Genomic DNA, 23,734 nt, shown 5'->3' on the forward strand with positions numbered 1-23,734 from the left:
CAGCTCTGACAGATATCTCCCACCTCACATATAAACACAGGAAAGAGCAAAAGAAAAAATAGTGCATGGCATCTATTAGTTTTTATCTGTTAATTTTTCCAGTTTTCTGCTTATATTGCCTGCACATTCACATCCAAAACGTGAATTGGAAAGATACCCCTGGGCTACTCTTACATTATTTGTCTATTTCCACATATTCCAGTCTCTCTCATGCCCTCGCCTCATACCTCATTTTCCCAGCTTCTAAGTGCTCTTTTCTCCATTTCTGCTCTCCTCCTCTTTTTGCTCTCTACTTTTCTTGCAAAGTTTCTTTTTTTCATCCAGCCATTAGTTCACTGCTATTTTTTCTATGCTCTCTCATCGTTTACAATCCCATCTTCTCCTCTCTTCTGGCTTTACCTCATTCCATTCCTTTCCTTTCCATTCTTCAGATGTTCCCTTCTGCTCTTCTCTCTATCCAAGCCCCCTCTTTCCATGGCTCTGAACCAGATCTCACTAAATTTGTGACACTTTCTCATCTTGACTTTTTTTATTCCCTCCCTATTTCTTCCCAATCTTCCGTTTGGCACTCTTGCTCCTCTCACCACATTCCAACGCTCTTCTACTTCCCAAATGTTCCTTTCCCCTTCTGCATTTACGCTTTTTAATATTTTCTTCTCACCTTGTCCTTTCGCCCTCTATATCCCTAACTTCTACCCCTCTTTTCTCCTGTTATGAAAGGCCAAGCTTTCTGAAATTTTAATTCTAGGCTTTGAAACCAAAGTGAGTTTTCTTTGGCTTTGAGCAGCAAAACATGGATGTTGAATCAGATCCAGGTATTTTATTTCTGTAATTGATTTTAATGATTTATTATGCAAGTTTTTAATCCTTGCCTTTTAATCCCACTGTACAACCTTTTACATGCCATTTATAATTGCTTCTCAGCACGAATGTCATGCAAGTTAAGATCATTAATCACAGTCAATTGGAATTAGCAAAAGCATAATATACATAATCATACCATATACTGTAATTGGCAACATAGACTTTAATGTACATTGTTTCTTTCAAGAACCACACATCGTGTAGAGTGAACAAGTTTCATTCCAGGCATAAGTTGACTGTTGTGGTCAACTCGCATCCAGTGAGAGTTTAGTTTCGTTTAGTGATACTGCGCAGAAACTGGCCCTATGGCCCACTGAGTCTGCATTGACCAGCGTTAGCACTATCCTACACACTAGGGACAATTTACAACTTTAATGGAGCCCATTAACCTATAAACCTGTACGTCTTTGGAGTGTGGGAGGAAACCGGAGCACCTGGAGAAAACCCATGCAGTCACAGGGAAAACAGACAAACTCCGTATGGACAGCACCCGTAGTTAGGATTGAACCTGGGTCTCTGGCGCTGTAAGACAGCAACTCTGCCGCTGCGCCACTGAATGGGCCCAATAGTGAGAGCACAATTATTTTAATCCTTTTTGTTTTCAAATGATCCAAAGAGTCTGCCATGAAATATTACCTGATTGCAACATATTTCAAGTAAAAATTTCACCAAATTAAATGTAACTGCTGAGAGTATGCGATATAAAATATTTTAAGTTGATTCTTACCTGTACAGACCTATTCAATGCTGTCATAGTCTTTTATTTTTAACAAGTTTTAGTTTGCAGATTAAATATTTTGCAAAATAATTATTTTCAATACCTTTTTATTCTCCCAACAAATTATCTGCCACAGAAGGTAGTTGAGGCCAGTTCATTGGCTATATTTAAGAGGGAGTTAGATGTGGCCCTTGTGGCTAAAGGGATCAGGGGGTATGGAGAGAAGGCAGGTACAGGATACTGAGTAGGATGATCAGCCATGATCATATTGAATGGCGGTGCAGGCTCGAATGGCCGAATGACCTACTCCTGCACCTATTTTCTATGTTTCTATGTTTCTATGTTTCTAAAAAGAACAGTTAGTAAGTACCCAGGACCTGAGCTTATTCCTTCAGAAACAGTCCATCAGTCTGAAGAAGCTTCCCAACCTGAAACATCGCCCATCCATTCCCTCCAGAGATGTTGCCTGAACCACTGAATTACTCCAGCATGTGTTTTGCACATCACATCCTGATTTGCTGCTGGATGTTCTGAGAAAGGAAGCTAATTAGCAGATTTCTTCCTACAATAATCCTTCTATCAATCACGGTCTTGAAATGTTTAATTACTCAGCTTCTTGGAGAGAGAGTACAAGATATTTATTTGCCTTTGTACGAAAACACGCTGCCTCGTGCCTCTTTCCCAGTTATAGGATTGCTCATTGTTCTGTCTTCTTCCACTCCAATCCAATCATTTCTTTGTCCCATGAAATCCCTTGTGTTGGAAGGAACTGCGGATGCTAGTTTAAACTGAAGATAGACACAAAAAGCTGGAGTAACTCAGCGGGTCAGGCAGCATCTCTGGAGTAAAGGAATAGGTGAAGTTTTGGGTCGAAACCCTTCCATGAAATCCCTTCACAGTTTTAAACAGCACAACTAGACAATGCTTGTGTGACCTGCCTGATAATTTTAACATCTTAGGACCCAGTGTGGACCTCATGGCTCTGATTTACACCTCTCCCTGGTCAAGCATCCTATCTATGTTCAGAGCTAGGCTAGAAAGTGAATGGTCAAAAGAACACAAATTGCTGGAGTAACTCAGCAGGTCAAGTAGTATCTCTGGAGCAACATGAAGTAACCTATCAGTTGACCTGTTGAGTTACCCCAGTCCTTTGTGTCCTTTTGTGTAAACCAGCATCAGCAGTTCCTTGTTTCTACAAGTGAATTAAGTCATCCAGCTAAGGTTGGAGTTCAGGCAACAGTAATACAAACTCCTGTAGTGTACACCCAAGCACCAAGTCGTGTAAACTGCTAATAAATGATAACTGCCGATAACTATCTAATAAATGATGAGCATTTGACGGCACTGGGCCTGTACTCGCTGGAGTTTAGAAGAATGAAGGGGGACCTCATTGAAACATAGTGAAAGGCTTGGATAGAGTGGAAGTAGAGAGGATGTTTCCACTAGTGGGAGAGTCTCAGATTAGAGGTCATAGCCTCAGAATTAAAGGATGTTCCTTTACGAAGGAGATGAGCAGGAATTTATTTTGTCATTGGGTGTTGAATCTGTGGAATTCTTTGCCACAGTAAGCTGTAGAGGGCAAGTCAATGGATATTGTTAAGAAAAAGATAGATAGATTCTTGATTAGTACGGGTGTCAGAGGTTATGGGGAGAACACAGGAGAATGGGGTTAGGAGGCAGAGATAGATCAGTCATGATTGAATGGCAGAATAGACGATGATCATCCAACTCAGTATCCCATCCCTGCCTTCTCTCCATACCCCCTGATCCCTTTAGCCACAAGGGCCACATCTAACTCCCTCTTAAATATAGCCAATGAACTGTCCTCAACTACCTTCTGTGGCAGAGAGTTCCACAGATTCACCATTCATGTGAAAAATGATTTTATGTCCTAAACGTCTTGGGCTCTTTCACCTTTGAATTTGTTTATTAAACATCATTCATTAACTATCCTTGCCACTTAGTTTATGTGTCCTAAATGTGCTTGCTCAAAATATGATGCACTCATTTATACATTTTATCTACTTAATTCAGTAGTTTCTCTCAACCCTTCAAACTCCAGTTTGGCATCATGTGAATTTTTGTTGTTGTTGTGTTTCTCATTCCAAGTTACTTCTGTAAATTGGAAGTTTGTGTTGTTCTAAAGACATGCTCCACAGCACCTTACTCAGTATCTCTCCAATACCTTAAAACAATTCCTCCTATGTACTCACATTAAATCTCTGCTACACTAATACAGGTTTTAACTACGACACTTAGGTGAATATTGTGATCAGGATCAGGCCAGCCTTGCATGTTTGTATAATATCTAAAGGGTTGTTATCACTTCAGTGGGAAGCAGCATGCTTGGCTGAGTTCCTGAAACATCTAGTTCTGAACATAGCTATTATAATGGCGTTGCTGTTGGTTTTTCGGCAATTTGGTGTCGCAACAGATGTCGAGATTCCTGCATTTTGATCTTCAGCCAGGTGCTTTGTATTGTTTTTCAACTTTTTTTAATGCGTGAATGAAAATGTAATTATATTCTTGAAACACCACTTTCCATACTCTCTTTATTTTGTTTATTTCTTCTTTGTTAATCATTTCTGGTAAAAAACAAACTAGACCGCAAAAGCATTTTTTTACCACCATTGTCTAGACAACAGAAATGCTAAGAGTCAAAGAGTCATAGACTCATACAGCATGGAAACAGGCCCTTCGTCCTAACTTGACCATGCAAACCAAGATGCCCCATCTAAGCTGGTCCCATTAGCCAGCATTTCCTATCCATGTACTTGTAAAAATGCCTTTTAAATGCTGTTATGGTATCTGCCTCAAATGCCTCCTTCCTGGGAAAAAGACTGTGCCTTTATTCTGCCTATTCCCTTAATGATTTTATACACCTCTATAAGATCACCCCTCAGCCTCCTGCGCTCCAAGGAACAAAGTCCAAGCGTGCTATCATCTCCCAAAAGCTCAGCCCCTCTAATCTTGGCAACATCATTGTTAGTCTTCTCTGCACTCTTTCCAGCTTAATGGTACCCTTCTATAGCAGGGTAAGCAAACTTGAACACAGTACTCCAAACAAGGCCTCACCAATGTCTTGTATAACTGTGACATAATGTCCCAACTTCTATACTCAAAACCATGACCGATGAAGTCCAATGTACCAAAAGCCTATCTACCTGTGAAGCATTTTCAGGGAACTATCCATCTGCATCCCTGGATCCCTCTGCTCTATAACACTCTGCAGCGCCCAAACATCCACCATGGAGGTCCTGCCGTGGTTTGACTTCCCTTCCTGCTCTATTTAACTTTGTAAATGTTTACTTTGCCTCTTGGCCATAAAACTAGTGCCATCAAAGTTCCTGATCCGGAAATAAAGGATATTTGCCCTTATTGAGCAGGTATGTCAATACTTGGATCATTTTATACACAACCAGAACCACAACCACTTAGCTGTTTGCTTCTGTTGCAGGAATGTTTAATTAATAATTATTTGGTATAATTCAGGTATACCCATCCTACCCAACCTTGTTTAGTAATATCAATTGTAGGTGGCCACCTCAGGTGCCTTGACAGTTGCTACTGGAAGAAGTCATTATCATGAACATGTCTCAGAGCCATTGTAATGCCTCTCAGCCGTCTATCGTACCCTTGGAAATGGGCTTTGAAGGCAGAAAATGTGATTTAATTGTAAAAGCTAGAAAGTTGTGCAAAATATTCATGGGAAAGGTATAAATAGATGACAAACTGGTTTGGTGCTTGTTATGATCAATTTCATTTCCCATGATTCTCTATTTGAAGAGTTTACTTACGTTATTTTTTTCCAGTGTCAAAACAGGGAACTAAGTACTGCAAGCAGCAAGCAATATATCAAGGTTGTGACACAATGACTCACAGAGACTGAAGCAGAAAATTACTAACTGCTGCACAGAACCACGGGAGCCCAATACTTTGGGGATAATCCTTTTATAATGGAAGTATTCAGGCGCTTTTTATCGTTAAACACACTTGGTGCTCGTAGGTCATAGAAAGGAATGTAATAAAGTCGGCTATTGTGGTTTACTACAAAAAAAGTTTCTAGTAAGGCATTTCAACACAGAAAGTATTTACCACTCACTTCACCAGGATAGCAGCAGAAATTGACCACCTTGGGTATTGCTCCATGTTTGTCTCTGTGAAAGGATGACTTCCTAAGATAGTCCTTAGGTTCTGAACTGTTAATATATTCTTGTAATTTACTGGAAACAATTGTTATAGCCTGAAAATTGTACGCTATTTGGAGATGTAATATGGAGAGTCTGAACTGCTCGAGATTAATGATTTCATCTTGGGCTAACCATACTCTGCTACTTCAACCCGGCTTCAGAATGTTTTGTTGAGCAGCAGTTTGAGGTGGGAGGTGAATGGCGGCATGCACAGTTCACCCATTTGCAGGAGGCTTTAAACATCCAAAGCAGCAATCCTACCAGGCTCGTTGGCAAGGATAGACAATCTGTTAAAGAGTCTATGGGGTCAGGAAAAGCACACGTGTTCCATTGGAACAAAGCCTACCAGGAGAGGAGCAATTGCAAGCACTTCTAAGTGTAAAAGAGAAACAAAACAAAATGTGAACTGGCCATTTCTGCTGTAAATCAACCATTTGCGAAATTGGCTCAGATTTCCTCTCCTCATTTATTTAGCCTGACCTGCATTTTACACATTTTCCTTTGTATTATCATTATCCAACAGCACCCATTAACCCATTGACTGGAGGTTCTGTAACACTTATGCCCATGGCAACCATGGTCAAGCCCTATCATAGATATTCCCTTTGCTCTACCCATACTTCACCCCACCTTCTTTGCATTTCCCACTTTCCCAGTTCTAATGAGGGGTCTACCTCTTGAAATATTTACTTTCATCTTCCACAGATGCTGTCAGACCTGCTGTGTTTTTCGACTACTTACTGATTCTATTTTGCATCTATTCTACATTATGAATCCTCATTGTCATTATGTCACTGTAAAATATGCACTAAACAGAAAGAGGGCAGGATATGTGGTTATTTGATAAATCCTTGTTGTGGCCATTCCTAATGATTTTAAAGAGGATATAAAAGCGAGGAGTGAAATCACTTGTCAGGCTACAATTAATCTTATGCTCTGCCTTAGAAGCCTTGTTTGGCGAGGAGGTTGAGTTTATATGAGAGTATAGTTGAGTATGACTTGAACGACACCATAGATGAATGCCTTTATTATCAAGCACATACTGAAAAAGCTGGAAGTCCTTTCATTCAATTAGCAAAGGTTAAAAGAAGATGTACTTAAAATATGATAAATAAAAAAGTAAAGTAAAAGAGCCATGAAAGGAATGGTTCCTTTGAAATTTTGAACGGAGAGGGAAGGAGGGTGGTCGAAGTTTGTTGGATTGGATATTATGAAAGTTGGCTTTTGAAATGCCGAGTCTTTCTGGCATTATCACCAGAAGAATAAAGGTGGAGGTTAATATGGCATGACACTTCCAACTAGAATGAATGGTTGAAGCAGAATTCATAATAATCAGTCATGTGCAGAGTGTAAGTGCACGGTTTGTGTATGGCAACCTTAGATAGAGTGGAGTCAGGGGCTATGGCGAGAGGGCAGGAATGGGGTACTGATTGTGGATGATCAGCCATGATCACATTGAATGGTGGTGCTAGCTCGAAGGGCCGAATGGCCTACTCCTGCTCCTATTGTCTATTGTCGATTGTATCTGTGCCCAAGGTCCAAGGTCATTGTGAAGCAAAGATGATAAATTAGGCGGGTCCTGAGTGGGGATTGGTGCATGGGGGAAGGAAAAAGGTTCTGGTAATATGTGAATCAAAGATACAGTCAGCTGGCAGAAGTGAGATGTGATGTTATTGAATGTGCCCCTTCTAGAGACCTAAGTTTGTCAAGACTTTAAATTCTATCTGATAAAAGTATCTACTTTGAAATGTATCAACTTAGATTTCAAAGACAATTTAATTTTACACAGTGATGACTTTTCTAAAGGGGTTTAGCTATCAATAATCACTATTTTAAGCAGTGAACCCTGCACCCACCCAAGAAGGTGATACTTACAGCTAATGAAGCAGTTTAAAACACAGTTACATTATTTTAAATGAAGCACATTAAAATCTGAGGGGTACATTTTAACAGAGATTATAATTTTAGAGAGGATTTCCAAAACTCTAGTAGTACAGTTATTACAAACCAGAAAAATTAACCGATGAGTTGCAGATCAATAAGTTATCCGTCACAGAAAAAAGTCTCTAGGAAGATCCTTAGACCAAAGCTGAGAGTGGAGTAGGAGAATTATTTTCCATAACTCCAAGCAACTCTTACTGTTTTCTAATCTATATTGTATTTGCCAGTCAACAGGTTAACATTAGCCATATGTGATAATTTTCAGCTATATTCCTCTTGATTAGGTCAAGATGGGTAAGAGTATTAATTCGGAATTTAAACTATGGTCAAGTGGATGAATTGTCTTGATTAGGTCCTGGTGGACAATATTGTTTCTCTTAATCAGGGCACAGTCAGTTAAGTCAATAAGCATTGTTTCTTTTGATTAAGTCAAGAAGATGGGAAAAGGGTAGTAGCTAGAAACAAACTATTTAACAATAGTCATCTTGAACCTTGGTCAATTTCCTGTGTCATGCTAATAACTTGAGATTAGCAATGAGCATTTATCATCATCATCATCGTTGATAACATCAAGGGGCACGGTGCCTTACAATGACAGTGATCGCAACTTCTACTGAAGTGTGGATGACCGTTGGCTCACTGGGAGCTCATCCGCCCTTTGACAGGTCTTGTATTTGGTCCTGCTGGGGGTCCACAGCTCCTTCCTCACCTGGCAAACCAGGTGGGGGAGACGGTTTAGTCGCCGACTCTCCGACCATGGAGCAGGTACCCGTGGCGGTGGGAACTGCCCCCGACCTGACCATTAACTATCTGTCACTGAGAGTGATCCCAAGGTGATCCAGTTGGAAGGGGACATGGGTAGGGTAGACCTTTTCTGTCATAACTACAAAGTATGGTGGTGGAGGATATTGGCACTTTAGCGGGCAAGACCTGAAGGCTTGGAGAACAGAACCGAGCTGTAAGGAAAAATCTTGCAAATTTTACCTGCAGAAATCCATGTATTGTACTTGGAATCACAATCCTTGTTATGGAGATAATCTTTAAAGAGCTTGGAAACTGACCCCAGCTGCCTTATTATAAAGCCAACTTCTACATGAATGTCCTGCAGCAATCATAGGCCATAATTGCATAATAAAGTTTGAACATATAAATTCAGAGTGTACGCACTTATTCATGTATATTATTGCATATGTCTATACACATAGAGCCTGATTACAATTATTCCTTCAGTTTTCAATTCAACGTTTTGCATAGCACAAAAAAACATTTGCATGGAGCAAAACATTTCTGAACCAGGATCTTTTCTGAACAAATTTAAATAACATAAATCAGATAAGGCTTGCCAAAATTTGTGCAAAATTGTACATATGCATGTCCTTATGACTCAGTTGGAACACTTTGCTTTCTCTTTTTCAATTACCACTATAGAATCAGGGTGTTTATCCGAGGTGAATGAAGCTTTGATTTAACACCCTGTCTCAAAATAAATGAAAAATGCCCATGTCATTGTACAAAAGTATTGGCCTAGATTACATAGGTTTTTTGTGGACAAACAAGTGGGAAGCATTCTCAAAGAGTATAATGCAATTACATATTTGGTGTTGCAATAATAACTTCAAAAGCTTTGGCTTCAGAGTCACAGCTGCTTTTTATGTTCAGCTTGCAGGTGGCTTTGTGACATCTGTGCTTGGGGGATTGGTGGTGATTGCCCAGTGTAATTGCAGCTATAATTAAGTTTACAACCTGGTCTTTGTTGTTAATGCTTTTATGTTAAACAACTTCAATCTCCAACAAATTGGCAAACAACGGGCAGTAGCTGTGCAATTGCTATAATCACCAAGCAACTGGCATCAAGCTTCAAAGAGACCAACAAAATGAATTGAACCATTGATGCTAATGGAGAATGACCTCTTGCCTCATTTCCTACAGCCAGTCGGTCACCTTTTATGCTTTGGTTCACTAATACTTTACACAATGCATTTAATTTCTTGCCGGTATTAAGCTGTCGACCTACAACCGTGAGCTAAAAAAGTGTTGTTTATGATGACGTTCTTTACCTGCCCAGGTTGTTCGCAAGCTGTTTGGTACTTTGCCTGTTGACAGACTTCTTTTACCCTTTCATACTTTGGAAGATAATTTGTTTGTTGGGCATCACCAGTTCCATCTTCCTTCTTACGGAGCAATTTGCTGGAAAAGGGAGTAACAAAACATATGTATGAACTTCAAGATTAAATGGAGCTTTCTAGCAGCTTACTTTAAGAGTTCACATCAGTTGCAAGACTTTAACTTCTGCTGGTAGTAATGAAGATATAGCAGATTTACTGAAAAGTCGCAATCAAGTTTCAGTGCATAATCTTAAAAGATAAAATAATTGTGAGGCCCAGAATGCAGGCCATGCCAGAATGAAGATGTCCTTCTTCGAGAGAGGATGATGACAACTTATTTTCATAGTCATAGAAGCATACAGCACAAAACAGACAATTTGGCCCAATTTACCCATGCGAACCAAGATGTCCCATCTACACTAGTCCCAACTGCCCACGTTAGGTTCATATCCCTCTAAACCATTCTATCCATGTGCCTGCCCAAATATCTTCTAAATGATGTTATAGTACCTGCCTCAACTACATCCTCTGACAGCCCGCTCCATATACCCATCACCCTTTGTGTAAAAAAGTCACCCCTCAAAGTTGTCCTCTTTCTCTTGTCAAACTCATTAATTATTGTTTTGTGTTTCCTGTTTTTTGATGATATCTCAGGTACATGTCATAAGTCTGAAGAAGGATCTCAATCTGAAACATCACCTATCCATGTTCTCCAGAGATGCTGCCTGTCCTGCTGAGTTACTCCAGCACTCAAGAAATGGTCATCCAGTGAACTGTCTTGGTGATAGTGGGACTCTGGCTATTTATTCAAATGGAGTTTGACAGGATAGAAAAGATCTTGTGCAATCTGACTGCTTAAGTGGTTTAGTTTAGTTAGTTTATTGTCACGTGTATTGGTACAGTAAACAGATTGTGTGCTATCCAATCAGCGGAAAGACAATACATGATTGCAAGCAAGCTGTCCAGAGTATTCAGTTACAGAATCAAGGGAATAATGTTTAGTGCAAGATAAAGTCCAGTAAAGACCAATTAAAGATAGTCCGAGGGTCTCCAATGAGGTTGATGTAGATCAGGACCGCTCTCTAGTTGGTAATGGAATGGCTCCATTGCCTGATAACAGCTGGGAAGAAACTGTCCCTGAATCTGGAGGTATGCGTTTTCAATCTTCTGTACCTCTTGCCTGATGGGAGAGGGGAGAAGAGAGTGTGTCCGGGTGATACTTGATTATGCTGGTGTTCTTACTGAGCCAGCATGAAGTGTAAATGGCAATACAAGTAAGTGGCAATACAATGTAAAAGCCCTGTCTAGTGCAACACAGAGCAGCCCTTAATCTGGTAATGGTCCCTTAAGGGATAGTGGATTCACACCAGGTAACCCCTATTAATGGTTGATGTGAGCGCAGGGGAAATAATAATCCTATTCGAGACCCAAAGATTATGCCTATTGCCACGACGCTCACTATGATTGTGATTCTTTGGCCCTCTCGTCCAACCAGCAACATCTGAAATTAAATATGGGGGAATTGGCTGTGGTATGGTCATGTTTCTTTGTTTCACAGATGAGTGCTCCAAATGCTCTTTGCGGAGATGACTATAACCTGGTTTACTTGTGTATCACTTGATTTTACGTATGTATGGTATTATCTGATTTGATTAGATAACACACAAACAAAATTATATAATAAAAATAAACTGTATCTCGGTACACGTGACAATAATAAATCAATCCCAATACAAACTATTAAGCAGGCTGGCTGGTTCTGTTCAATGCATTCCCATTCATTGAGGCCACGTTGTCTAGGTTGGTGCAAAGACAAAACTCCAGATAGTTGATTATACCATAGCCCAGTATGACATGATATTTCATCTATCTGAAGGAAAATGAGAAGGCAAATGGTGATCGTGTTTTATTTCTATAATGTGTACTGCCATACCTGTGTTGCTGGATCTAGTCTTTTGAAACCATTGTGAGTGTGATTGCAGAAAAATTTACAGCTGCAGTTACGTAGTTTACTTTAAATATAATCTGCTGTAAAATTGACAGCTGATTGATGCTAATATAGGCACCCAGATGTGAACATTAGTTTATGTCATATTCCTTCTGTGTGTTAATATAATTGAAACAAGTTTCAAGAGAGAGCCTCTGGTCTTCAGGAGGGAAGGCTCGATCCAATTAAAGAGACTGGGGAGAGAAAGATCAATATCCATTATGGTGGTGAGACCAAGGCTTAGTGCAACTTTCCTCAGGCTTCATTTTAATCAGTGTTCAGCTGTCTATTAAGACGGTGCATCTTAGTCTCAGTGGAATATGTTAACTTTCATAAAACAGGCGCTGAGAGCGATTAAGCCTCAAGGCCTTTCGATGTACGCTTTGATTTGTTAGCTTGCTAAAATGTTCTCTGATGAGGTGGAAACCTTGGCAGTTACAGAGGATAAAACAAATGGTTTTACGGTTGCTGCTGGCCAAGACATTTCTCACACAGTGCTTTTCCTGAAATAACTGACTAGCCCTTATACTCGCAAGCAAAGAAATAAAAAAAATTCGAACAAGTAACATTTATTCAACACTGTCCTCGGGAGTACCAACTTTACATTCTGTCACAGTGTGCTATTTCTAATACCTTATTTCCCTGTTGTAATTTCTCTTGCCTTTTTGAATAATTGTGACTGAAGTTTAGCAGCAGGGGACTCATCCATTGGAAGAGGCTTCTGATAATTAAGCAAGTTTAATCATATGGTAGTGATTAATTGAAGACGGTTATTGAGGGGACTTATCATAAAACATATAATGAATTTGACTGGCTGATTTTTTTCTTTTGTACTTCCATCACCAACTAATTAAGTTTACCAGTCTCAACAACATTCACTGGTTTCCGGGGAAAATATATATTTATGTCAAAGAGATTTTTAAAGAATTAAAAATATTGGGCACCAAAGTTTTCTCAGGTGTGTTATAAATAACGCCATTGTGTTTACCTCTGCTCCTCTAAGACCAAGGCACACAGACTTGAAATGGCATAGCTGAAATTGGTTTCCAAGTAATAGACTTGGAAGAGCTCAATGAAGGACTATCAGGTCTTGCTTCTACCAAAGAAAACTGCTCCCTTTGCTATGCTCAGCTCAGAATGTAAAAATAACTCTTGGCTTCTTTTCTCTACTGTAAAAAATTGCTTCCTCCCCCTGTCTCTCATCTCCAGCAACAAGTATGAGCTGTTCATGGACTCCTTTGACAAAATTAAGACTAAAATCATCTGATCACTTGCCTCTGTAACTTTCCTTCTCCTAGCCCATCAATCCAAATTCCTCTTGATTCCTATGGCCCGGCCCTTTAACCCATCTTATTCTATTATCTCTCCTATCTCTCCTAATGTTCCTCAGAGCTTACCCTGTTTATGAGACCAAACACCTGCTCTGCAGAACCTACTCCCAATAAATAACCATGAATTGAACTTCTTGCATTGAGTCATTACTGTACCATCAGCCCCATGACATGATTAGCAGTTTGGAAAAAGCTTTCCTTGAAACAATCGTTGATACTTTCATTCTTCCAATCTACCATGTCATACCTATCTCCCTCTCCTCTCAAGTTATTGAAACTGCTAATGTTTCCTAAATCCACTTTCTCTGAAGTTTTTGTATGAGCCCCTTCAATTGCCAATTTCCATCTGTCAGTAAACAACTCTTACTACCAAAATGGCATTGTCTGACTCTGACAAAATCTATTTCTCCTTATATTTCAAATGTATCTGCAGCATTTGACATTGTTGACCGTTCCATCCTCTTCCAAAGATGGATTTGAAATATATGGAGAAATAGATTTTGTCAGAGTCAGACAATGCCATTTTGGTAGTAAGAGTTGTTTACTACACCAGTGTCCAACTGGATAGGAGCCTATTCCTTACCTACTTTGCTTCAGCTCATCTGCTGATAAGAGATAGAGGGAGGGAGGGAGAAAGAAAGTAAATGAGGAAAGAGAGAGAAAAGAGAGAGAGAAAGAGAGAGGGAAGAGAGAAAAGGAAAGTTAGAAAAAGAGAAAAAATGAGGAGAAAGAGAGAGAGAGAGAGAGAGAGAGAAAGAGTGAAAGAGAGAGAGAAAGAGAGATAGAGAAAGAGAGGGAGAGAGAAAGAGAGATAGAGAAAGAGAGGGAGAGAGAGAAAGAAAGAGAATAGCCTCTTGTTTGCCTGCTTGAATTCCTTAGGAGGTTAGTAGTTACACTTCATCTAACAGTAATCATCCTCGTCCAAAAAAGCGAACCATTACATGGGAGTCTGAGATCTCCTGAAGGTCATATCACCATATATTGTTCACTTTATGTTGAAGAGGGCATTTCAAACAAAATACCATACTTTCTGAAATAATTTGTTAATTTCACCAATAATCAACATTTATTCTGGCAACATCATTGGGCGCCTTGAAGTCACCTGAAGAAAGGGTGTGCATAGTTATTTGTGTTTTGTTAAGAATCTACAGGAGAATTGGGAAGGGAACGGATAGATTTCTGTGGGTGGAGGAAATCCTTTGTCCTTTGGATGCCTCGGGCAAAACCTCCAGATAACCCCTGAATCCCTTCACACAATCCAGTACCAAACTGAAACCAGGCACTATCTCTGAACATTTGTTACTTACTTGGAATTTACTTGGTTTCATTGGAAGTAGTACAATGAAGGCTGAATTTACCGACCCACAAAAAGTACTTCGAAACAGTGCTTGAATGCGAAATACACCTTTCTGTTATTTACTTTGTATTAAAGATAATCAATAAAGAGCTCTGTAATTGTGCATTAAAACCACCATTAATTTGGTACCAAAGCAGTCACCAGCATTGAAAAGGGAGCTGTAGTTTTGAATAGGGCACTAGACTGTCTGTGGCACGTGTGGATTATACATATTTTGTGCAGCTCTGTGGTAAATACACTTACACCCCAGTGTAAGTCCCAGTGAATCCTTACTAAAACTAAAGAAGTAAACTGATGTTATCTAGCCATCCAGCTGCCCCCCACAGGTCGCTTTGCCAAGTCTGCCCTAAGACGACAGCATACTTGAGCTCTTACTCAAACAGTATGGTTGAGCCAAAGGTTTGATAAGGGCAGCCTTGTATGACCCAAATATTCATGAAAACTAAATGGATGTAGCTTGAACTCGACTAATGTTTAACTCGATCATGTTGTTAACTGGTCAGCTGCCCAAAAAGCTTCTCTTAAATTAATCTCTCTAATTTAAGAGTCTCAGACCGTTCAGTGTCACTAGCATAAGGTAATACTGATTAATATGACAAATCTGCTTTGTAACCTCTGCTATTTAGTCTGTCAAATAACCCTTTCCAAAGGTTATGTGATGCCAGCTATAAGTTGGAGGTGAATATACAATTGTTAATGCATGATTTTGATATTTCTGTTCTACTTTCCCATTTGGTATTTAAGATTTACTATTTGTGCAGATCCCTATCTGAGGTTTGTTCAAATATTGTTTTAATTCCAATTGTACAATCACATTTAGATTAGGACCAGGAATGTCTTTAAGTCTGCTCTCATTCTACTGCTGTAGCTTCATCAGAAGTCCAACAAGCATTCTTGTTATGGGTGTAAATGGATTTGGACTTCCATGAAGTTTCTGGCAGTGGAGAAGAAGAATTGGCGACCCTCATTGGTGACCCTTGGACTATCCTTGTTTGGACTTTGCTGGCTTTACCTTGTACCAAACATTATTCCCTTATCATGTATCTCTGCACTGTAATGGTTCAATTGAACGCATGTATTGCCTTTCCTTTGACTGGATAGCACGTAACAAAAGCTTTTCACTGTACCTCGGTACACATGACAATAAACTAAACTGAAATTGAAATCCAAGCATGGTTCTGAAACTCCACATGCGGCATAAGTAAGGTGGAGAGATTAACGTTTGTGTTATGAACTAGATTAATATTTTTAAGGGTGCATTAACCTCAAGGAAGTTATAATGATGTGGGTACATAATTATTGTGAGACAGTACAATTGAAAATTAACAAAACCTGAGAAATTCTATACTTCGGGTAGAATCAATTCCATGACAGTTATGTTGACATTTGTGAAATACAGATAAACATCAAAACTACCAGGTTTAATACAAAGTCATACAATCACAAAATCTATATCATTAAAAGTCTCATCTTGACCACTTCCTGTTTGCACTGTGCTTTGATTTTAGAAATCACGCTACCATATATTGCTATGATTTTTGGCCATGTTACTCACAGTCCCCCTCCGCTGTGCAGGCCCCTGAGGATTATTCCCATCGATGAAAAATAAAAAAGTTATGAGTGTTTAAAAAACCTTGAGATCCTCTCGCCTGTCAATCACCGCAATGAAGGTAACGTCACTTCCGGGGGGGGGGGGGGGGGCAGGACTATAAAACCCCAAATGCCTGGACGTCACTCAGTCACTCTGCAAGATCATGAGGGAGTGGCCACGACTCTCTTTCTAAGCTATGAATCAACTGAACTGTGAGTCGGCAATGTACTTGCAACAAATGATTTGTTAGCCCTTAATGACAATACCATGAGTTGTTTGGCCTGCTGCCCTGCCTGTGCTTGAAACTACAATGCTTTATTAGGTCCAACTGTGTTTGGAAGGAATCAATGCTTTATTAGGTCTGACTGTGTTTGGTTCAAAAGTCCCGCTCATTTTGTGACTTCCGCTTAGTGGACAGGTCGCGCTGATTGCGTAATTTCTGGTGAGTGCAGAGGTCTCGCTGATTGCGTAATTTCCGGTAAGTGCAGAGGTCACGCTGATTGCGGAAGTTCCGCTTACTGCGGAAGCCCCAAAGTGGAGAGGCCGCACTCAGCTATGTGAGTATTCAAGAAAGTTTACTGCCATATATATGGTGTGTGAATCAGTGAGTGTGTGTGTATGTGTTTGTCAGTGTATGTGTGTGTGTGTGTGTGAGAATGTCTGTGTGTGTGTGACTGTCTGTGAGTGTCTATGCGTGTGTGTGAGAGAGAGTGTCTGTGTGAGTGTGTGTATATGTGAGTGTAAATGTGTGTGTGAGTGTGTGCGTGTGTGTGTGAGTGTGTGCGTGAGTGTGAGTGTGTGTGTGTGTGTGTGTGTGCGTGTGCGTGTGCGTGTGCGTGTGCGTGTGCGTGTGTGTGAGTGACTGAGCTGCCAGCCCAAGAATCAATTCGGCCCACAATGTCCAGTCTAGCCCTCTGGAAACCAGTCCCTTCGGCCCACAACACCATGCTAGCGCTCCAGAAAGCCCCCCCCCCACTGGCCAGCAATATTGGAATTGGTGGAGAGGTGGAATATCGCGTGAGGGGACCAGCCCTCCCGTGTGAAACTGGGACCCAACGGGTCCCACTTTGTCTAGTAATTTATATTTTTGTGGAAAATTCTCCATTCTACTCTTGTTACCTTATTTCTTTATGAAGATTGGGAAAAAATGCAGGATGTATTTTGCTGAATATTTGATGTAACTTACCCTCTCTCAATGAGGAACGTGTCACGCCAAATTCTGGCCCTTTTGTTTGAACGGAATCTGGGAAAGATATAATGGATGTTTGTTACACATGTGCACAATCAGGATTCTGTTCTTTGCTGCAGTGCTGAACAAGTGCTGTTCGCACCTATTCAGGTGACTCACAAATCTAGAAAACTGGTAAACTCTCAGAAGAAAATCATTTGTAATTTTCACCCTTCATTCATTTTTTTAAACGGTGACTGCTTATTGCTGCTGGTGGCCAAAGATCCTATAGCGGAGCAAGATAGCCTACTCCTGCGAAATGCAATGGGCTGACGTGTAGTACGCTACGGAGGGGATCCTGGGAATTTTTCCCAGCCCATTTTAGTAACCGGAGCCTACCTGACCCGACCCGACTCGCAGTGTAATCAACGTTGCGGGGCAACAGTTTGTGAGTGTGATATAGGGTTAGATTCATAATTCTGTTGGTTCATACTTCTGTTAATTCTTGTCAAGAATAAAATTTGGTAATAGTCTTTTTTAATGTTTTTTAAATCATTTATTTTTAAATGGCTCACAAGCAGTGTTTGAGTTGATTTTGTAGTAACCGGAACCTACCCGACCCGACCAGACTCGCTGGGTAATTAACATTGTGGGGGAACAGTTTTTGTGCGTGATATAGGGTTAGATTCATAATTCTGTTAGTTCATACTTCTGTTAATTCTTGTTAAAGAATAAAATGTTTATAAACACACATACATGAATGTGATATAAATGTATATAATCATATTACACACACAATTATATTTATTCTGATTTTTATATCCAATGATGAACTTTATTTCAGACTAGGGACATTAAATAAGAAATATTGTAAACCTCCCCGCAACTTCACACACACTAGGCCTTATCCCACCCCTCAACTCTCCCACCTCCTCCCCCCCCCTGGCACTCCCTCGCCTCCCCCAAATTACAACGTCTCCCCCGCTATGCCACTCCCCCCGGGCCACGCACCTCCCTCTCCCCGCTGCCCCGGGCCGCACACCCCTTCTCACCGCTGCCCCGGGCCACACACCCCCTCTCCCCGCTGCCCCGGGCCACACACCCCCTCTCCCCGCTGCCCCGGGCCACACACCCCCTCTCCCCGCTGCCCCGGGCCACACACCCCCTCTCCCCGCTGCCCCGGGCCGCACACCTCCTCTCCCCGCTGCCCCGGGCCGCACACCCCTTCTCCCCGGGCTGCACTCCCCGCTGCCCCGGACCCTTTCTCCGCGCTGCGCCGGGCCGCGCACCCCCCTCACCCTGCCAAGGCCTCAGGCCTCCCCGCTGCCCCGAGCCGTGCACCCCCCTCTCCCCGCTGCCCCGGGCTGCGCACCCCCTCGCCCCGCCCAAGTCAAAGACCAAAGCGAAGATACGGGAGCAGAGGCGGAAGCAAAGATCCGATCTTTGGCCGGAAGCAAGATCGCGGAACAAGATGACAGAGCAAGATGGCGGAATAAGATGGCGGAGGCTGGTTGCTAAAATGGGTCCTATAATCACCCATGAATCTCCCCTTGACCGTACTACGCGTTTGCGTGAGAGTAGGCCATCTTGCTCTGCTATAGGATCTTTGCTGGTGGCTGCCTACAGAGGAAGGAGCCGCCATGCCATTCCCAAACTGACCCCTCGGAAACTATTTAAACTCTTAAAAGTACACTCACCATAGCAATCTCAGTACAAAAAGGCTGTTATGGAAATGTGGAAAAATGGGGGTGGGGATGGCAATGGTTGAAGGGATTGGTCCAACACAATCAGTCCCCATGACATTGTGATGTCTTGGAAAATCAGAGGACCAGTAATGGCAGCGTTTTGCACTGTATATAAAGCTCAGCACAATGAAAGGATTATGGCAAAGTATGCATGCATAATCGGGGCCCTGTTAATTTGTATGGTGTTGTTGCCTTGTGGCAAGGTTTTATCTCTTGGTTTTACTGCGAGCTTTATGAAAATGTGAAAGCTACAACTTCCAGCTCTCCCCTTTCTTGATCTCTCTGGCCTCATCTCAGGGGTCAGACTATCGACTGAAGTTTACTACAAACCTGTGGACTCCCACCAGGCAGGCAGTGAAAAAAGCGAATGGCATGTTGGCCTTCATAACAAGAAGAGTTGAGTATAAGAGCAAAGAGGTCCTTCTGCAGTTGTACAGGGCCCTAGTGAGACCACACCTGGAGTATTGTGTGCAGTTTTGGTCCCCTAATTTGAGGAAGGACATTCTTGCTATTGAGGAAGTGCAGCGTAGATTTACAAGGTTAATTCCCGGGATGGCGGGACTGTCATATGCTGAGTGAATGGAGCGTCTGGACTTGTATACTCTGGAGTTTAGAAGGATGAGAGGGTATCATTGAAACATATAAGATTATTAAGGGTTTAGACATGCTAGAGGCAGGAAACATGTTCCTGATGTTGGGGGAGTCCAGAATCAGGGGCCAGTTTAAGAATAAGGGGTAAGCCATTTAGAACGGAGACGAGGAAACACTTTTTCACACAGAGAGTTGTGAATCTGTGGATTTCTCTATGGATACTTTCAAGAGAGTGCTAGATAGGGCTCTTAAAGATAGTGGAGTCAAGAAATATGGGAGATGGCAGGAACGGGGTACTGCTTGGGGATGATCAGCCATGATCACATTGAATGGCGGTGCTGGCTCGAACGGCTGAATGGCCTATTCCGGCACCTATTGTCCATTGTACACCTCTGCCCAACCCTGCCTTTTGTAAGGTAACCATCCATTGATTTCTCCGTCTCCACCGCATCTGCTCCCAAAATGGGAATCTCCACTCTAGAACATTTGAGATGTCGTCTTTCTTCAGTAAACATGATTTCACCTGTTGCTGTGGATGGAACCCTCACCTGTATCTCCTCTGTGCCCCACAGGTTGGCACTCTCTCCTACTTTCTCCACCCCCAGAGGGAACAAGGAGTTCCCTTGGTCATAACCTTTCATCCTCACTAGCCTCCGTATCCAACGCATCATGCTTCAACACAGTGACGGAAATGACTATCAAAATATGGAGGGGACCGGGGGAATGGGGGGGGGGGGGGACACAATTTCTTGGCGGCCGCGCGCACATCCGCACACTCACACACACGTGCGAGGCTTCGGAGGCTCAATCCAGCGCTAAATGCAGCTCAACTCTGCCTGTCTCGCCGGGTTACCCTACAGTCCTGCCTGGACTGATGGAATACCAGTCCGGAGCCGTGGAGCTAGCGTTGCTTCTCCATGCTGGCTGTAAGCCTGGGCCTTATTTCCCGTAAGTCCAGGCAGGGCTGTAGGTTAACCCGTTGGGACAAGCAGTTGAGCTGGGTTTAGCGCTGCTTCTCTGCGCTGGCTGTGGGCCTGGGGGCACAACTCTCATCTGACTCCCGACGTCTCCGGCCACCCTTGGGCGTGGTGGGGGGCGGGGGGGGGGGGGGGCACTCGGGTGGGGACAGGGATTGTCCAGTGGCGGTTTGGCAGCGATTGCAGCACTGGAGACCTGGGATCGATCCTGATTGTAGATGAGGCGCAGGTCTGTGTTCAGCAAAGATCCTATAGCGGAGATCCTATCTTTGGTGTCCAGGACCAAAGATCGCCGTTGTGACCCTATAACCTGGGCACGTCTCCCTCCTCCAATCACCCTGCTCTATCCTCAGACCCACCCCCCATACTTCCGCCTCTGACCGACGCCTCCCTCCTCCAATCATCGCACTCAATCATCATGTTACGCCCCCATTGCCTGCTGACCGATGTCTCTCTCGTCCAATCGGCGCCCTCGATCAGCAGTCCCACCCCCAGTCTTGCGGGAAACAAAGATTTCATCGGGTTTTAAAATCCGGATTACAAAAAATTGGGGGGGGGGGGATCGTCCCCCACCTCTCAAAACAGAGGGGGGGACACGTCCCTCCTGGCCCCCCCAGGATTTCCGCCACTGTTTCAACATTTCTGCCACCTTCAATATGAACCCATCACCACCTCTTTCTCTTTTTTATATAGACCACTTGCTCTCTTGATCCAAAAGATTCCCTTTCTGCATGTGTTCCTTAGCCTGCTGATTGTTTCTGGCATCTGCATTTTTAAAACATTTTTATTTACTGAGACCTTTTAAATCTTGCTGTATTTCTCATTAACTACCCCTCACTTTCATCTAATGTTTGTAAAGTCCAGGAATTAATCGTTTCAGCTTACCTATTTCCTGGCTTTTCAGGCTCCAGTAGTTTCAGGATAGATTTTCCATCCATATCTGCCGGAATATCAAGGCCGGCTATATCCAGGATGGTGGGAGCAAGGTCAATATTCAGAACAAGTTGAGAGATGCTGTTGATGTAAGCACAATGATAATGAAAGAAATGCAGTAAGTTAACCTGTTTCTCTTAGCATCTGCGCATTGTATCTTTCACTTTAATTTTAAGGTAAAGATTTGTTCCAACCGAGCTCAAATGGTGATGATGCTACAAAAACTGTCAAAAGAGTTGAATATTGTTCATTTTGTAAAATTGTAATAGGCATCATTTGTAATAGAACTATTTATAGTTTAAAGAGACCTCATGTTTATCCTGATTTAGTACTCCAGTTAAAGCAGCTTCCTGTAGTTAAAGTTCCTTGTCTTTCATCTTTTTCTACAGTGAGAGAAATTCAAATTCCCTTTCACGCAAGATGTTATAAACAGTCTTTCTTTTTTCTTCCACTTATCTTTCCACAGAAAGAGACCCATGAGCGCGTGCACCTTCGGCTTGTTGGACTTTCCTGTTCCAGAATCAGAGACAACCCTGTGTACCAGCCCCACATCTGGGATTAGTGCCAGCAATTGAGAGTAGGAAAAGCTGAGATGGCCGCAGACCGGTCACATTAAGCATTTGTGAGGCTTAACATTTACGGCAGTGCAGGTCCAACTGGTTAAAACGGCAAGAAAGTCTAACAAATAGGTAAGAAAACAAATGGCATTTTGGCCTTTAATGTGATGGAGCTAGAGTTTTCGACTAGGGAGGTTTTGTCACATGTATACAGGCTTTTGAGTATTGTGTACAGTCTTGATCCCCTTATCTAAAAGAGAATATGGTCGTATTGGAGTATTCCACAGAAGATACACCAGGTTACTTCCTGGAATGTGAGGCTGGCCCTATCCGTGAAGCTAAGTTGTTTGGGTCTGTATTCCTTGCAGTTTAGAAGAGTGATGGGTGACTTTACTGAAAAGTATAAGATGTTAAGGGGGCTTGAGAAGGTAGATGCTGAGATGTTGAAGCAGGTACTATAACAACATGTAAAAGACATTTGGACCAGTACATGGATAGGAAAGGTTTTTGAGGGATATGGGCCAAACGCGGGCAGGGACGTCTAGTGTAGACGTGGTATCTTGGTTGGCATGGGTAAGTTGGGTTGAATGGCCTGTTTCTGTGTTGTATGACTCTAATTCCCTCTTGGTCCTTGTGGTAAATTTCTCCCTAATTTCCATTTTCCCCTTTGAAAAAATAAGTTTTTCGCTGTTTGCCCTTTCAATGGTTTATTGACCACCTTTACTCTTTTCTTCCTTCTCTGCCCTTCTGTGATTTATTTTCCAATCTCATCAAACATTCTTGTGAAACTACAAAAGTTGTGTCAATTGTGACCATATTCACATTTTCCCTCCTTCTTCTTTTCTTTAAATTGTATTATTTGTTTTTTTCACTCGCCTCTTTACATGTTCTCATATCCTCAAAGGTTTTTTCATAATTCCCCTTCGTATTATTTTAGACCCTTTATCTAGTTTATATCCTCTAAAATGTAACTAACCCCACACCATTAATAGTTGAAATCCTGGTTATGTTAATAGAGGAAGTTGTATAGAACTGATCTCAGCTGGTTCAATACAATTGCTCAGGTATCCTGGAGCTAAACTGGGCTTTTGGGCTGGGGTTTCCACTTATGTATTGATTGTTGATGATGAGAACTTGTGGACATGTGTGGAGACATTGAACTAGCTGCAACACATATGACTGAAGAGACTGCCAATACTATCTAGGTTCACATATAACAAATGAAGTGTCGGACAAAGTACTGAAGGACTTCTAACTCTCAATGAATCATTCCTCGGTGACAGTCATGACTTTGAGCAGGAGGGACAGAAGCGAGCACGATTATTAATCAAAAGAAACCTCCCCGGCTGGTTTGTCACAGGACCACAGAATGCATTAAGCCTCGGCACAAAGGTTTAAGAAATGAGGAATAAAAATTTGTTTTCTAAATTTATCCTTGTCGAAAGGTTCTATAAGATTGCCTTCTCCTTGAACAGCCCATTTTGTTCCACTCCATTGCATATCCCACCAGGATGAAGACCTTTTGCTAGAACCTACAAATAGTGATGGTCGACCCAAATTATATCGCCACGGGTTGCACTAAATTAAATGCCAAATCCAAATTATGAACTGCAGTTAGAGATTAAAATTTTGCTGCTCCTGCTTCTGAAACATTCACATTTTTATAAATAAGCTGCAAA

The 23,734-nt window shown here is 41.9% G+C and overlaps 1 protein-coding gene across 10 annotated transcripts in view; it reads right to left on the minus strand.

Moving 5' to 3' along the window:
• The window catches only part of sulf1 (sulfatase 1), a 379,294-nt gene that overhangs the window by 31,976 nt on the left and 323,584 nt on the right, over positions 1-23,734 (minus strand). For all 10 annotated transcript variants that reach the window (XM_033019348.1, XM_033019349.1, XM_033019347.1 and 7 more), the window contains 3 exons: positions 21,451-21,579; positions 17,271-17,327; positions 9,771-9,900 (listed from right to left, as the gene is read on the minus strand). In XM_033019348.1, coding sequence (XP_032875239.1) covers positions 9,771-9,900; positions 17,271-17,327; positions 21,451-21,579 — 316 coding nt within the window. The remainder of the gene's footprint in view (positions 1-9,770; positions 9,901-17,270; positions 17,328-21,450; positions 21,580-23,734) is intronic.

The sequence above is a fragment of the Amblyraja radiata genome, chromosome 4 (assembly GCF_010909765.2).
Source record: "Amblyraja radiata isolate CabotCenter1 chromosome 4, sAmbRad1.1.pri, whole genome shotgun sequence".
NCBI lineage: Eukaryota > Metazoa > Chordata > Chondrichthyes > Rajiformes > Rajidae > Amblyraja > Amblyraja radiata.